The sequence below is a fragment of the Cricetulus griseus genome (assembly GCF_003668045.3).
Source record: "Cricetulus griseus strain 17A/GY chromosome 1 unlocalized genomic scaffold, alternate assembly CriGri-PICRH-1.0 chr1_1, whole genome shotgun sequence".
NCBI classification, from domain to species: Eukaryota; Metazoa; Chordata; class Mammalia; order Rodentia; family Cricetidae; genus Cricetulus; species Cricetulus griseus.
Window position 1 is genome coordinate 192325467 of NW_023276807.1, and position 16578 is coordinate 192342044.

The 16578-nt window shown below is 42.7% G+C and overlaps 1 protein-coding gene across 3 annotated transcripts in view; it reads right to left on the minus strand.

Annotated features, from left to right (window-relative positions):
• Arhgef3 (Rho guanine nucleotide exchange factor 3) overlaps positions 1–16578 on the minus strand; it is a 169693-nt gene that overhangs the window by 33465 nt on the left and 119650 nt on the right. For all 3 annotated transcript variants that reach the window (XM_035452829.1, XM_027389614.2, XM_027389618.2), the window contains one exon: positions 11652–11759. In XM_035452829.1, coding sequence (XP_035308720.1) covers positions 11652–11759 — 108 coding nt within the window. The remainder of the gene's footprint in view (positions 1–11651; positions 11760–16578) is intronic.

Genomic DNA, 16578 nt, shown 5'->3' on the forward strand with positions numbered 1-16578 from the left:
ATGAGAGGACTGAGTTGGGGGAGAAACATGTGACTACTGCTAAAAGAATCCCAAGGGATAAACACAAAGCTTCCAGAGTCCCTGACAATGTCCTCTAGGCTTTAATTTTTCTGTACTTGATGGGTGTGCCTTTGTGACCTCACTGTCTGGTTTCTGACATATGCTTCCTCACAATAGAAGACAAATGCAATACTTTACTCACCACTGCAACCAAATATCTGACAAGAAGAAGCTTAAGGGAGGGAGGGAGGGCTTTCTTTTGGCTCACAGTTTTAGAGGATATAGTCTATCCATGGCAGAAAGGGATGGCAGCAGGAACAAGTGAAGCAGTTGGTCACACTGTATCCACAATTACAAAGTAGAACATAGACAGGAAGAGTGGGGACAAGCTATAAAACCAGTGGCCACCTCCTCCAGCAAGGTGCCACCTCCTAAACTACAACCTTCTAAAACAATATCAGCTGTGTGGGGACCAAGTGCTTGAACCAAGTGACATTTCATATTGAAACCACAATGATCAGCACCTCGAAGGCAGGGATATCTATTTGCTTCATTCACTGGTGGATTTATCAGCACTTCACACATGGGAGGGCTTTATAACTGTAAAGTGAATGCCTGGTGGGGGTGGGAAGATGTTCTGTTCCTGAACTGAAGCTTTAGAATTCTCTTAAACCTGAGATTCTTGCTCCCATTTCACAGATACGAAACTTGAGGCTCACAGAAGGTGAAATTTTGTTGAAGGCCATGTAGTTAATAATATTTAAGATTTTAACTGGTGGTGGTGGTGGTGGACAACACTCAAAATGATAATCCAGGTCAGGTCTGCCCTAGTGTAGGGTGGTACATGAACCAAGGTAGATGACTTTCATGCAACTTCTTAGTCTGTGATAGTTTCTCAGTTTTGTGGCCACTCAATTCTGAACCAGACAAGTCTTTATTATGCAAAGTTGTCCTGTGCCTTCTAGGATGCTTAACAACATCACTGGTCTCTAACCACAACATACCAGTAACATCCCCAACCCAGCTTTGCCTACCAAAACATCTTGAGACATTGCTTATGTGCCCTTAGGTGGGAAACACTGGTCCATTTCAAAGTGATGGACTCAGCCTTTGGAGGGACCACATAACCACAGACACAAATCCATAGATGTGCTGGGGTGGGGAGGATTCTGGGATAGCAGTGAAAAAGTTCCAGAATAAGCAAGAGTTTCCATGAGGAAACCCAGACCGGCAAATAAGTAGAAACCCAAAGCTCATAACGGTTGGCAGCTAAAATAACAACGGCCATACGGGAGACAGACAAATGCAGATTTTGGAAATGGGTGCTCATGTTTACACCCAAGCTGGGAATGTAGGAAAGATGTTGCAGGTGGGGAGCAGACTGACTGTTGGGTAGGAAACCAGCCCATTTACATATGTCAGAGGAAATGAAAGCTCAGCAGGTAGATACTGTGGGACAGATTTGATTTGTTAATGCTGCCTGTTCAGCGGGGCACTTGCTCCATCCTTTTGCAAAAACAGGTCTCCACAGCCAAAGATAACATGCTCCAATAAAGAACTCAGGTCAGGCACATTCTCTCCACCATCCCAACTATACAGCTATTTGGTAGGAGATGGTTCAACAGTAAATTGGTTGGAAGCTGGGTTGGAACTGTAGGAGGAAACATGTTCTGAGGGTGGCTGCTTCAGTGGGTTCAACCAAAAAGTTCCAACATGCAGTCACAAAAGGCTCCTCACAGTATGCCAGAGAGGTCTCCTACAAGGCTTCCTTAGAACAGCTTGCTTAAAATGAGGAACAGCACTTTCCCACTGTTTGGCTCTATCACATTTGGTCTTTGTGCTAATCTTCTGAAAGGGCAGGAGAAAGTGAAGAACCAGAGGACTGAGGGACTGGCAGAAGGTAAGCATAGGAATAGGGACTGTGTACAGCCATTCCACTCCAAAAACACAGACTGGAGCCGAAAACAAAGGTTTTACTCCTAAAGCAGATGTGGCTTTAAGTCAACTTACATGGCCGAAGGACCTGGGAAAGAAAACACTTCTCTGGCTCTCAGTATTCTTATCTCTCGAGGCAGCCTGATAAATAAAACCTCACAAAGCTAAAGTGAGGGTTGTCCAAGTCAAGGTAGGACAACAGTTTGGCCAGATGCCCACTGCACAGTCATCAGGAGATGGTTGGTACCTGTGCTGGCTAATTTTTGTGTCAACTTAATGCAAACTAGAGTCATCTGGGAAGAGGAAACCTCAACTGAGAAAATGCCTGCATTACACTGGCCTGTAGGCAAGCAAGTCTGTGGGGTCATTTCACTGTTTAATGATTAGGTAGGAGGGTCCTGCCTGCTGTGGGCATTGCTACCCCTGGACAGGTGGTCCTGGATTATGTAAGAAAGCATACAAAGCAAACTATGAGGAGCGAGACAATAAGCAGTGTTCCTCCATGGTCTCTGCTTCAGTTCTTGCTGACAGGTTTCTGCCTTAATTCCCTGTGTTGGCTTCCCCTGATGATGCACTGTAACCTGTAAGACAAATGAACCCATCCCTCCCCAGGTTGCTTTTGGTTATGGTGTTTTATCACAGCAGTAGAAAACTCTCACTGTTAGGCTATCAGCTATACTGCTATTGTTAGTGCTTGTCTACACCCATCAGTCCCCTCTTATCCATGGAAATATGTTCTAGGAGTCTCTGCTGGATGTGTAAACCCACAGTACCGGTCCTAATAAAATCCATGCTTTGTCTAAACCAGTGGTTCTCAACCTTCCTAATACTATGACCCTTTAATACAGTTCCTCATATTGTGGTGACCCCCCAACCATAAAATTACTTTTGTAGTTACTTCATAACTGTAATTTTGCCACTGTTATGAATCATAATGCAAATATCTGATATTTGGGATATCTGATATCTGATCCCGTGAAAGAGTCATTCAATCCCCAAAGGGGTCGCAACACTCAGGTTGTGAACCATTGATCTGTACATATCTATGACAAAGTTTAATTCTTACATTAGGCACATTAAGAGATTAACAAGAATTAATAAAAGAACAATTATAACAATACACTATAAATATGAAGGCTAATTTTCTTTCTCTCTCTCATTTTTTTTTGGGGGGGGCATTGAGACAGGGTTTCTGTATGTAGCCTGGCTGTCCTGGAACTCACTATGTAGACCAGGTTGGCCTTAATCTCTGTCTCCCGAGTGTTGGGATTAAAGGCGTCTGTCACCACCATCCGGTTGAAGGCTAATTTTCTTTATTGCCTTGACTAGATTTAGAATCACCTAGTAGATTGAGACACACTTCTGGGTGTGCCTATGGAGTTGTTTCCAGAAAAGATTAAGTGAGAGGGAAAGACAGGACATGAAGGTGGGGAGTGCGTGCTTTTCTTAGGGCTTCCTGCAACCCCGGAATGGAAGAGGGAAGGGAGAAAACCACCAGAACACAGGCATTTTCCCTTCTGCTTCCTGGTCCATGACTATGCAAACAATGATCCTCCATCATGCGCTCCTGCTACCATTATAAGCATTCAGGCATTATGCTGGCCTGCCCCTGTCACCTGGCAGAATTCACTCAGGCAGTAACCTGGTCAGCCCAGATGCAAAGGACCCATTTAAAAGAAAGACCTCTGCCCATTTATGTTCTCTTTCCGCTCACTCTTTCTCCTGCTTTCTTTCCCATCTTCTTTCTCTCTCTCTTTCCTGCTATTCCTCTGGGTCAGACAGGGCTTTTCCTGTCTCCCTCTTCTGTCCATCTGTCTAATACAATTTCTCACTTAAGCTCTGTCTGCCTGGCATGTTTGTCCCTCTGCCTCGGTCACCCTGTTCAAATGCATGGGTCATGCAGTTGTAGAAACATGAATACCTCATTCCTTCACCTCATTCCTCCCCGGTGTTTCTCTCAGATATTTGGTCACAGCTACATAAAGCTAATTCACACAATAGTCAAAGTTATTTTTAGTGTATAAGTTTGTTTATTCTTGGCATTTTTCATTTACCATTTTCTTATCATAGTTGATCATGGGTAACCTTAACAGGGAAGAGTGAAATCACAGATAAGGGGAAAGTCTTGGAGGCTTTTATCCATAGCAAACAGCAGAAACATCTCTGAATTACTTCAGAGCAAATAGCTTCTTGGAGGAACTTCACTAGAATAACCACCAGGAGACCCATCAGCATAACAAAGTGCTATTTATTTATTTATTTTTTATTTTTATTTTTTTTGGTTTTTCGAGGCAGGGTTTCTCTGTGGCTTTGGAGACTGTCCTGGCACTAGCTCTTGTAGACCAGGCTGGTCTCGAACTCACAGAGATCCGCCTGCCTCTGCCTCCCAAGTGCTGGAATGGATTAAAGGTGTGCACCACTACCACCTGGCTGACTAAGTGCTATTTATAAAAACAAAACATCTGGAAATAGCCAGCTGAGCATGTAGCTGGAGGTGGAGAGGTTGCCTAGCATGTGCCAGACTTTAGGTTTTGGATCCCCAGCTCCACAGCAAACAAATCTGGAAATGGCCAAAGAATGCTCAAGAAAAGGAATTAAAATATAACCATAAAATTAAAAAACAGCATAAGTTTATAAAGACAAGAATAAAAAAATAACACTCTTTGGGGAAAGCTTAGGGATATGGAGAAAACTTTACATGCAGAGTCAAGTAAAGAGAAGGGAGAGCTCCATTCAAAATACACAAAATGATAATGGGGTTCTACCCTTGGATGGTGGCATTTTATTTTCAACTTCATAATTTTCTACATTTATCTTCCACACTTTGTATAATGAAGAGATAACTAAGAAAACCAAGCTGACTGGCAAATAGGCATGATCAGGAACACAGAGTTAGACAGAAAGTGGCACTAAAAACTAGACTCGGTTCATGGAATGGCCACTGAAAACACCGTGAAAGGGCACCTAGGCAATTTAGAATCAATACATGTTGAACACCCAAGGCCCCAGACAAGGAGAAACTCTCCCGAAGCTCACAGAAATTCTTAGAATGAATGAAAAGCTAGAGATGATATTTGGTACCGGTGTGGAGAAAGTGTTACCAATTTGCTCGACACCAGTCAAAAATCAAGGGCTTAGGGCAACCAGCCAACCATCTTAACTCATGAATGGCTTTTAAATGATAATGTTCACAACCAATATCCCACTAGCTGGAAATAATGCCTCTCTCCACCGAGGTGACAAAATAAGGGCCAACTGAATGCAGATGCTTCAAATGCAATGTCTGGTGGCTATTTTTAAATCTTGACAAACCACTGGCTTCAGTGTGACCAATTATTGACTTTATTTTTTAAAGAAACCTAACCACAAAAGTGGTATACAGATCGCCTTGCAGGTCTCCTTGTAGCACTTGTGTGACCCTGGGCACAGGGTGTAAAATGGCACCAAGACCACCTTGTAGAGTTCTGGGGGAGGTGATGTGAGGTCATGAACTTCAGTCACTTTGAACAGGAGTTGGACCACTGTGAAATCTAACAAGTTGTTATTTCTAAATTAAAAAGACAAAGCTTGATATTACATGTTGATTATTTAGGCCACCTATAACTCTAGAGGGGGAAAAAAAAAGGCAGTCAAGTATCAGGAGTCCCTCTTTCTATGCAGCACCATCACTTCTCAGCTGTCCCACTACCTTCTAGACAGCAACATAGTCTAGTTTCTGGTTACTTTCCCTAACACACATGTGAACACTCCCCAACACTGACGCGTACCCATGTACACACATACAAACACACACACACACACACATGCAACGCACACACACAAAATATTAAGCTTATCTTCATATATGCAAAGTAACTAGGGACCCAAAACTTTTGGCGCTTTAATATACTAACATGTGTTATGACTGAGATACAGTGGTTTTTTTAATGTTTCTCTTTCTTTTTCTAATGTCTTACAAAATTATTACCAACCAGATTTTATAGTTTTCTACAACACACGTCTCCTTTTTCATATTGATCACTTTTCCATCATCAAGCATAGGAAAGAATAGTTAACATAGTAGACAGAAAGGATATTCATGAAGATCACTGGCTTATCATGTATTTATATTGCACTTGGGTCACATGAATAGCTTCTAGACCTAAAGACCAAGGATCAAAGCATTGAGGGGTTGTGATTACCACATCCTTCTTTAGCCAAACAATTCTCCATGGAGCATGCTCTATGTGCCAGTTTAAGAAGGAGGGCAGATCTCATCACCAGGCAAGTACCCACAGACAATGCCTGGAGAGAGAGCCTCAGAGCAGCAGTGGCTACCTTTTCCATTTATTTCACGATAATGGTATCTAACCAAGTTCTGCACATGTTCTAAATCATATGTAAAAATAAAAGCCCAGTGTATAGTATTATGTTTTTTAAAAATACACATGAAAATTCATAAAAGTGTTCATAGCCCAAGTATCCATGACCTCACACCTGCTATGTAAAATAAATCATATCAACACACTAGAATAATACTTAGTTCATAAAGATCATACTTTCCAAAAATAAGTGCTATATAATATTTCCTTTTGATACTACACAAAAGCTCCTCACCCAGATAAATGACAAAGGAAGGATGTAGGTAGAAACATAGAGAGACAGGACAAAACCCACTGAGCCATTGGCTCAGTTGGTAAAGCACTTGCCTAGTATGCATGAGGTTCCAGGTTTGATTCTCAGGACTGCATTAACTAGGTGCAATAGTACATTCCTGTAATCTTAGCATTGAGGAAGTAGACCAAGGTCTTCCTCAGCTACATAGCAAGTTCAAGGCCAGCTTGGGCTACATGAGACTTTGCTTCAAAACAACAAAATGGGGGTAAGGGTGGGAGACCTAAACCAAAACTACTAGGGGAAACAAAAGAGATATTAACTTTAATAAAAGTTGGCATATTCCAGTGTCAAGAGAAACACTTGCACCCCAACCTGAGCACACAAGTGAGGCTGGACAGACTAAGTAACCTTCAGCTAGGCTAAGGGTATATAATGTGTGCACTAATATTCAAAGTCATTCTGAAAAGAAATGTCACAATGTTAAAAGGGTTGTTTAGGAATAGACAGCTATACACATTCTGATTCTCTCTTTCTCTATTTCCCCATAAGGAACACACTCTTTGTAACAGAAAAGAAAGATGTTCATGTCCAAAGAGAATGAAGGGCAACATCACAGGGCAATGAATTCTGTTCTTGCTGGACTTGACTCAAATGTGTTTAGCAGTCATGCACAGCTGTGCATGGAGAGGCAGAGCTCAGCGTGCAGCTGGCCCATGGGAGTTGGTATTCCCTGATCCACATGAGAGGTGCTCACTCCGGCCCCTTTCAGAGCTGGGCCAGGTTTCCTTCTCAGGCATGCTGAAGAGGGGATTTATGGGCCTGGGGGACCCAGACATCTGTGCTTTCATTTACCCGTAGCCCTATGCTAAACTTTTCTGGTGAGGAACTGACAGAGTACCATACAGTCGACATCACAAATGCTGTCTTTGTGCTGAGGCCCAATTCCCCAGTCCATCAGCGCCAGGAGGCAAGAGAAAACAAACCGGGTAGTGTGTTGCCTCTGAGACCACTCATATTTGTAAATGGGTTTTTAATCTTTCTGGAAGAGGATGCCAGCTCGGGTGCCCAGTGTCCTCCTCCACTAACTGTAGTCTCACAAGGGGAGAACTGCTAAGAATCGATGGAAGCATGATGTTGGGTCTAAGTCACTGCTTGGCCTATAATTAGAGGAACTCAACCTGAGAGATGAAACTGGACATCCTAAAGGATCTGTATGTCTCTTTTCACTGCCAGGAGCCAGTGAAAAAGGAATAGTGCAACAGAAAAACCAAGCTGCTAGCTGGGTCTGGTACCTCAGCTACTCATGAGGCTGAGGCAAGGGAATAAAAAACTTAAGGACTGCCTGGGTTACTGAGGGTGTTTAAGGCCCACCTAGGCAACTTAGTGAGACCCTGTTCCTAAATAAAAAATATAAAAAGGGGCCAGGTATAGTGGTACATGCCTTTAATCCCACATTGGGAGGCAGGGGCAGGAGGATGAGCTACATACATGGACAGACTTAGGCTAACCTGGGCTACATAATGAAGCCCTGTCTCAATAACAACAAAAAAGGGAGTAGGGTAGACAGATACAGATGCGATGATTCAGGTGCTAAAGGCACTTGCCATCAGCCTGATGACCTGAATTCAGTCATCTGGACCCACATGGTAGAATGAGAGAACCGACTTGCATAAATTGTCTTCTGAACTCCACATGTACACCATGGCAGGTGCAACCCCCCCAAATAAAAATGTAATAAAAATTTGTAAAACAAAAAGTTTGGTAGGGAAACCCTTGCCTTGTATATGCAAGATCCTGGGTTTAATCTCCATTAGTAAAAATAAAAATAAAGGAAACAAAGAAAGAGAAGGGAAGTAAATAAGCCAAACTTGCCTCATGCTCATGATTTTTGAAATAGAAAATAAATTATACACACAGTGCATAAGGTATGGCTACTAAGTGCCAAGACGTTTGGTCATGCCATATTCTCCTTATTTTATTTCTCCCCTAATAGAAATGACATGGATATCTAAGCAAATTGTGAAAGCTCTTGAAATTGGATCCTGAGCAGCCCCTGGGGCCCACTCTTGCTCTTCATATTCCCTGCTCCCTTGGCTACATTAGCACTTTCTCCCTTTCTAGCTGGTAAGGAAAGAAGTGACACGAGAAGGCAATAAGCAGAATGCTAGTTTGGTAAACAATGTTGAGACGCTTACAATGCATGCCCCAAGGTGGCTTACAGGGGATACCTGGGAACAAGATAGCGTTCACCATTCTCACAGATCATCCCATGAACGTGATGTGTACAAACACAAGGTTGGAGGTGTGTTTCTATTCACAAACTCTTCCTTCAAATAACATATTGCTCAAGTTCTCTGTTTCCAAGTGCATAACCATTATTAATAACTTTTCTATTTCTGTCCCATACGTACAGCCTAAGGTGAGCTATTTATCATGACAGTTGAAAAAGCTCAGCAGAAAACTTATTTTGTAAAAGAAAAATATCTCTGATGATTTAGAAGACAATTTTCTTTTTTTTTCTCTCTCAAGACAGGGTTTCTCTGTGTAGCTTTGGAGTCCATCCTGGAACTGTCTCTGTAGACCAGGCTTGCTTAGAACTCACAGAGATTGTCCTGCCTTTACCTTCTGAGTGCTGGGATTAAAGGTGTGTGCCACCACTGCCTGACTAGAAGACAATTATCACATGGCAGACTCTCCTATGGGTCTGGCTTTCTCATCCTTGTTTGGTCTCAGTCTATTAGTTTTCAGGCATTGCTTAATTAATTCCTTTATTTCCTAGTTCTTTAGGTCAATGTAAAATTTTAAGGCAATCAACTGTTTTTGCCCTGTTTCCTGTACAGGACCCCTAGGAACAAAAAAAAAAAAAATTGCCTGGAAGTCTAAAGAAAAATGATGAAGGTATGTAATCAGGATAGGCTACAGGGAAGGAGACAGTGTTCTCAGGAACACAAACTTAAAGTCAAAGACAGGTAATGTTAGCAAGAAAACGGACCAACAGCTCCAAGGACAATTGTAGAGTGAGGGCTTCCCTGGCACAGGGTGGATCATCCTGGGAGAAACACTAGGAAAAGAGGCCATCAATGTAAGGTCCCTTCAACAAAGGATGAACTTGAATCGAGACCACTAGACTGGAGAGGAAAGGGTCAAACACAGTTGACAGTCTAAAGACTTTTCAAAAAGCAGAACTCAGCAAAAGACCAGATGTGCAGGTGATAATGAATCTTCCAGGAAAAGCCTGCAGTGAAGTTGTCCAGAGGGCTGAGACACTGGCCACAAGGGACAGTAGGCAAACACATCCTTCTCCAATCACTCTGCAGGCTGACTCCCCCACAAAATCTTATTTTCTTCCTCTGTTCTTCCTACCAAGAGACCAGAGAATAACCAGGAGTTCACAGTCCCAGGCACTGAGATAGATGGAGCCAAACCCAGAGCTAACTGGGTGGTAAGGCTATCCACTCATGGTTAACAGCAGAGTTAACAGAGAGGTGGGTATATGAGGTGGGGGGGGATGCTGTGGGAAGGGATGGCATCACAGGGCTGTGTGCATCCATCAGATAGTAAGGAAGCAGGGATGGAAAGGGCTGCAGGAGAACCTCATAGCATTCTCAAGTAATGATTGTCAGCAGGAGGTATGTCTCGGGGTCAATCACTCCAACCTCTCTGGTGTGAATACTTTGCTATAAAAACTTCTGCTTAAACTCGGTGTTTACCTAAATTCTTTCCTTAGGAAAGATAAGAACCAAGGAGAAATCTTTACTTGGAAGCATTTCTCTGGGCTAAAATTTTCTTAAATGTTCAAGGTCAAGATAAAAACATTGCTAAGTCCAACTATGCAAGACAAATGAAAAAAAGACAGACTCAAGACTTGGTCAGCTATGCTGGGTGAGACCTCATGGGCTGACTTTTGTGGGGTTCAGTTTAAAAGGGTATTTTTATGATTACAAATTGGCTCCAAGGCTGTGGCTAGATCTCAACCTTCACTTTAAAAAGCAAGCTACAATAAGAGGTTAAGAATAGTCCTACCAAAATGGCTCAATGGGTAAAGGCACTTGCTGCCAAGCCTGATGATCTGGTTCAATCCCTGGGGTCTCCATGGTGGAAGGAGAGAACTGACTCCTTGCAAGTTGTCCTCTGACCTCTACATAAGCATCATGACACATACATCACATACATGCCTACACACACACACATATACACACACACACACACACACACACACACACACACACACACACACACACACACCATCACCACACACACATACCAGCACGTACAAAATAAAAGTATAATAAAGTTTAAAAACAACTATACACACTTATTAACTAAGAATTACTGCTGTGGACGATATTCACTACATAGCTAGTAATAACTAAAGGCTCTTGAATTTATTATCTCATAAATCTTTACAATTATTCTACAAAGGCACTATGGCCCTTTGTAAGCCGCAATGGTGATTCTATGTTAAATTTACTTCCAAGGAATAAAAGCAATGTTTAGAAATGTTAACTTAGAAATGTTAAGTTACATGCCCAAGATTGGCAGTCTTCCAATGGAGAATTAAAGGCAGAACCAGGATATTTCAGGGCTTTTGTTCTAACCCAGAGGTCAGCAAACCTTTTCTGTAAATAGACAGGTAAGCTTGGTGTCCAAACCAAGCTCCTTATGGACAGTAAAATTAGAATTTCATGTAGTTTCAACATATAAGAAATACCATTCTTTTCATTTCCTCTCCAAACACTTAAGAAAGTAGAAACTATCACTAGTTCACGAGCCATGACCAAAGAGGTGACAGGCTGGTCCCCCTCCCCCCATACCTTGCTGACCCTGCTTGAAACCACCAGGCTGTGCCACAATTCAGCTCATATCACACACTGATATCCCAGAGTCCAGAGATATTGCTAGGCAAAACCAACAAATACAACTGTGAGGAAAACCTAACAGAAGTGGCCCTGACTCCGCCTGACCTGGGGTTACAACTTGCACACATTTTTCTTTCTTGCACCCCCTCACCTGCACTCTTCTACGGTAGCAGGTGGTGATTCAGGTCAACCTGAAACCAGCAGAGATTCTGCACATGAGTACAGCATAGCTTTCTGCAACCCAAGCCCATGATCACTTACCTGCAAGGTTTGGCTGAAGCGCTTTAATGGTGTGGTCTTCACAGGTGGGATGAGGTTTGCTAGCGACGTGACTCTCGAAAGGGGTTTGACCCTTTTATTACTAGGTTCCTGTAGAGTTAGGGAAAAAAAATAAGAGGACAATGTCAAAGTCAGTCTTGCAGATATCTGCCATGTCACGTCCATCCTGCTCCATGAATTGCAGGTGGCAGGGTGATCTGTAGGACGTGAACAGTGCCCTAGAATCTACACAGGTGATCTGGCTGAGGAACCAGGAAAGAGAATGACGGGGTGTGGGGGTAGGGGGCTGGGGGAGTATAAATAGAGGCAGTGGGGAGGTAGAAGGGTTGGTCTCCACCCCACTCCCCCCATCCTCTCATCCCCACCCCCCATCAGTCATTGTTTCATTCAAAGCTTCTACTCAGTGGAATCCTTCCCATTGCTGTAGAGAGAAGCAGGCTCTGATTTCCCAGCCAATGACCTTGCCAGGCAGTGACATGTCTTTTGTTGCTTCTGGTTTCATGTTTTAAAAATCCTTCCCATCACCTTGCTAGAGCCATTTTTCTTTATGTTTTATCCATTCAGTTTTCTAAAGTACAAAGATTGCTTTTAATTCATCAAATTAAAAGTCTGTTTTTTTAAACATTTATTTCTGTGTGCATGTGTGTGGGGGGAGAGGGGTCAGAAGACAATTTCCTGGAGTTGGTTCTCTTCTTCCACCATATGAATCCCAGGGATCAAACTCAGGTCATCAGTCTTAGTGGCAAACACATTAACTCACTGGGACATCTGATCAGTTCCAATTTTTTTTTTAAATAAGTTTTGTTTTTAGGATCATAAGAAAGCACCTTTGTAGCTATAACAATGGAAAAGCACATACTAAAATTTGTAAAATAACTAATGGCAAGCGGAAATGATAGAAATTTGTATCTTGGGTATTGGTTTCCATACTAGTTATAGCTACATATTTTCAAAGTCACCTTCACAGAAAACATCAGCTACAAATCTGCAAGTTACTCCGGAGCTGGCTGGCTGAGGAGAGGGTGACTCCCTTTCCAATGAATGCTAACAAGAAATGACACAAATAAAAACAGGCTGTGGCAAAAGAGACAGAAAGGACAGAACATTTTACAAGACAAAGAGGACAGTTACCCTCGTTTTCCTAAGCTCCATCTGACCTGTAGTAGATGCTGGACAGCACATGAAGACACCAAATTGTGACGGAAAATGCCAAATCAGCCAGTTGCAGCAGACTTCAACCAATCAATCACTAAGGGAGTCCCCACCTTCTCACCTCCCCCAGGTGTTCATCTTTCCTTTTCAGCCATTGTTCTCAAAGTTTGGAGGGTTGAGTTGCAATTTCCAATTCTTCAAGGGATTCCTGTAGGGTATTCTAAACATAGCAGATGCTTGAAGAAATCCTTCGTGAATCTGGAACCCGGCTGGGAGGTTTTCATATCATCCGACACCCTTGCCAGCCTCAGAAATCAGATCCCCCCTCTTAACAAGACTACCAACTTTGCTGACATTTTAAGTAGAAGAAAAATTGAACTTAAAGACGTTCAAAACAATTCCATGGTGCCAAAGAGTAAACTGTGAGCCCACAAAGCAGTCAGTTGGTTTTCTAAGACAGAATGGATCCGGCTGCCAGGGAACTCTCTGGCGTGCTAAGCTGAGCCGACAGCAGACAATCGTGGGAACATTAGGAAGGCTAGGCTTTAAAATGCAACAATCTCCTAACAGGAGAGACTGCACTACAAAGGATGGAAGTGCTAACGAGAAAGTCCAAACACTCGCTGCTTTCAGGTGACGATGTCCTTCAGGATGCTCCTTGCCCAGTTCCTGGTCATCTGTGCCCAAAGGATGATTTTTTTTTTTTAATTCCCCCTTTTACGTCATATGTGCACACTCAGCATACTGAGTGTACGCACCCTCTTAAGCACTCCCTGAATTTCTCTAAATGGCTCCTGCTTTAATCTAGAAATGCCAGGGATGCGGTCCCGCTCTCTTTGGTGGCATAAAGCGCATTGCAGCACGTGATGAAAGTCCCAGGGGAAAAGGAAATGGTCTCGGATAATCCTGCCGGCACGCACCTCCGAGCCCAGAGAGCGGAGTCTCATTTCCATAGCTAAAGCTGTATCAGAATGGGGAGGTTGAAGGGTCAAAGCAGCCGGGGTGTCTTGCTTTAAAGCAGGGCAGGGACGGACCTGGCAGGCTTCAGGACGACCTGGCTCTGCTCAGCCTTCAGTGTCATCTGTTCTAAGGTTTGTCTGACTTCATTGCCCAGTTTAAATGGCCCACATTATCTACACAGCTATAGGATACATATCCAACGCAACACTAGCCCAGCACAATGCTGCTACATGGAATCCCAGTCAGAACTGTTTTCCTGGCGCACAGCACCCAAGGGAGTCAACATCAGGCTGCTCTTTGGTGATCAATGTTCCTAAGCAAAGAGGAAAGAAGCCACCTTGCCTGCCGCGATTTCCTGCTGTGATATGGCAATGTAGGCAGATGCAAGTTCAGAACTTGAATACTTAGATGTTATAGGATCTAAGTAGTGGGGGGGGGGAGCTTTATGTCTGACCCACATGAATGAAATATGAATTATGGTGCTATCCTTGAGGGCTGCTGTGAGAATAAGAGATTAAAAACAATTCTTGGCCTAATTTGATTTTTCTTTTCCATTTACTCAGTCTGTCTCCAGCTACATCTTACTACTGTCTAACGAGCCCTCTGAGAAAATATTTCCAGATTCTAAGTAAATAGCATTACTGAGAACTAGCAAATGCAATACCAAGGATGTTTTTGGGTTTGCAGGAAGATGAATAACCTGCAGAGAGCCTGCCTGGTCCAACAAAGCACACTGCCAGACCAGGCTGGGCAAGGCCAATGCTACACCCAGGCACAAAATGTACTGTTTCCAGTGCACACACCTTCACATGATCTGAAGGGCAGGCAGGAAGGCCCATCACTAAAGAATGTTTAAAGGTTGGGGGTAGTCAGTTTGAATAACAACAGTTCTGTTAAATCTCCTCTAGCCTTTATTGTTTTGTTATACTAATTAGTACTGTCTATACGGTGTTTACTACAAGTTAAGATATTGGGTACGCTAGTCTCATTGCTGATTCTAAAATGATTTTGTTGCTGTTGTTGTTGAGTATTGTATGATATAAAGTTTTGTATATTCCAGACTGGCCTAGAACTATGTAGTGAGGTTGATCTTGAATTCCTGGTCTGCTTGCCATTAGTTCCCAAGTGGTGCGATCTCAAGAATGTGTCACCATGCTCAACTCTCCAAGTGTTCAAAATAAATAAAATAAAACAATAAAGATTTTAAGGAAATATCTATCTATGCAAAACCTTTTATAACTAATAAAGTATTCTCTAAAAAAAAAAACCTTCTTTTATGTATGAACATTTGCCTGCATATACATACATGTATCATGTGTGTGCCTGGTGCCCTTGGAGGCCAGAAGATGGTGTCAGATCCCTTGGAACTGGAGTTATAGATGGTTGTTGGGTGTTGGGAACCAAACTTGGGTCTCTGCAAGAGTAGCAAGTGCTCTTAACTGTTGAGCCAGATTTCCCACTCCCCTACCTGCCAAAGTGGCTTTTTTTTTGGTGGGGGTTTGAGACAGGGCTTCTCTGTGTAGCTTTGGAGCCTGTCCAGGAACTCACTCTGGAGACCAGGCTGGCCTCAAACTCACAAAGATCTGCCTGCCTCTGCCTCCCGAGTGCTGGGATTAAAGGTGTGCTCCACTAACGCCTGACAAAATCAAGTGTGTTTTTAAACATTCATTTTGTATTTGATGAGAGCATGAAAGAGAGACCCTTTATTAAGTAAAGAAAGTTCTCTTGTTATCAAGTTTGCTATGGATTTCTATCAGGATTAGCATTGACTTTTATGCAAAATTTTTCCTATTCAGAGGAAAGGAAGGGGTAAAAAGGAAGCTGTAAAAAAGAGGGGAGGTGTGGGTAGGAAGGGAATGAAGATGGTCGTAAAGGTCATACTTTTCCATAAAGGATTTATTCAGTTTAAGGTATCTCATGAGCCAACTGCAAACAAAAGAGAATACAACACTCTGTGTGACTGTATTTTTAACATGAGCTCTTCTTAATGTCTTTTTATATTCTTGTTCTAGTTCTAGCAGTGACCTTTCAATCTCCTCAATCTTCCTCCCAAGAGGTAAAAGCAAAGCAGATGGTATCGTGTAAGAAACTGCCTACCACATCAACAGAATGCAGCACCATTTCTCTTTTCTTTCTTCAAAACAGTTCCACAGAAATAGACCTACAGAGAACCCTTCATTTTCTCTGCACTTCATGTTGCAGCCAGAGTGGGGTTGAGAACAACATGAATACAGTGTACATCATGTCTGCAGCTGCGTTGTGATTCCACCTTTACCGAGCCACCACTACTCCCCAGGAATGGCTGGAATTGTATCCATTAGCACAGGCACATAGACCATATTACTACAGGGCAAGGCAATGACCCTGCTCCTGGTCAGGAGGTGAGAAGAACTATTTATGTCAGTGGGTGCCTTTGCCCATGAGCTGAAAGGGTCACCTGAGCAAACAAATAAACCAACAACAACTTTCAAACATTTGGACATGACAGGGGAACTTTAGCAGGGCTAGCATCACCTCTAGTCTACCCTCTGCCTATCTAAGGTGGCTTTCATCATTCTCATGTTAAATACCAAGTTATACTCTCATGGTGACTGACTTGCAATAAATAAATGATAACATAGTAATACTGGTTACAGTTTTTTTGTTTCCAAGACGGAGTCTCATTATGTAGCTTTGATTGACCTGGAACTTACTATGTAGATCAGGCTGGCCTTGGACTCAAATAGACCCACCAATATCTGCCTCCAAGTACTGGGATTAAAGGCTTTTTTAGCTACAGGGTCTTATCTCAGAGATC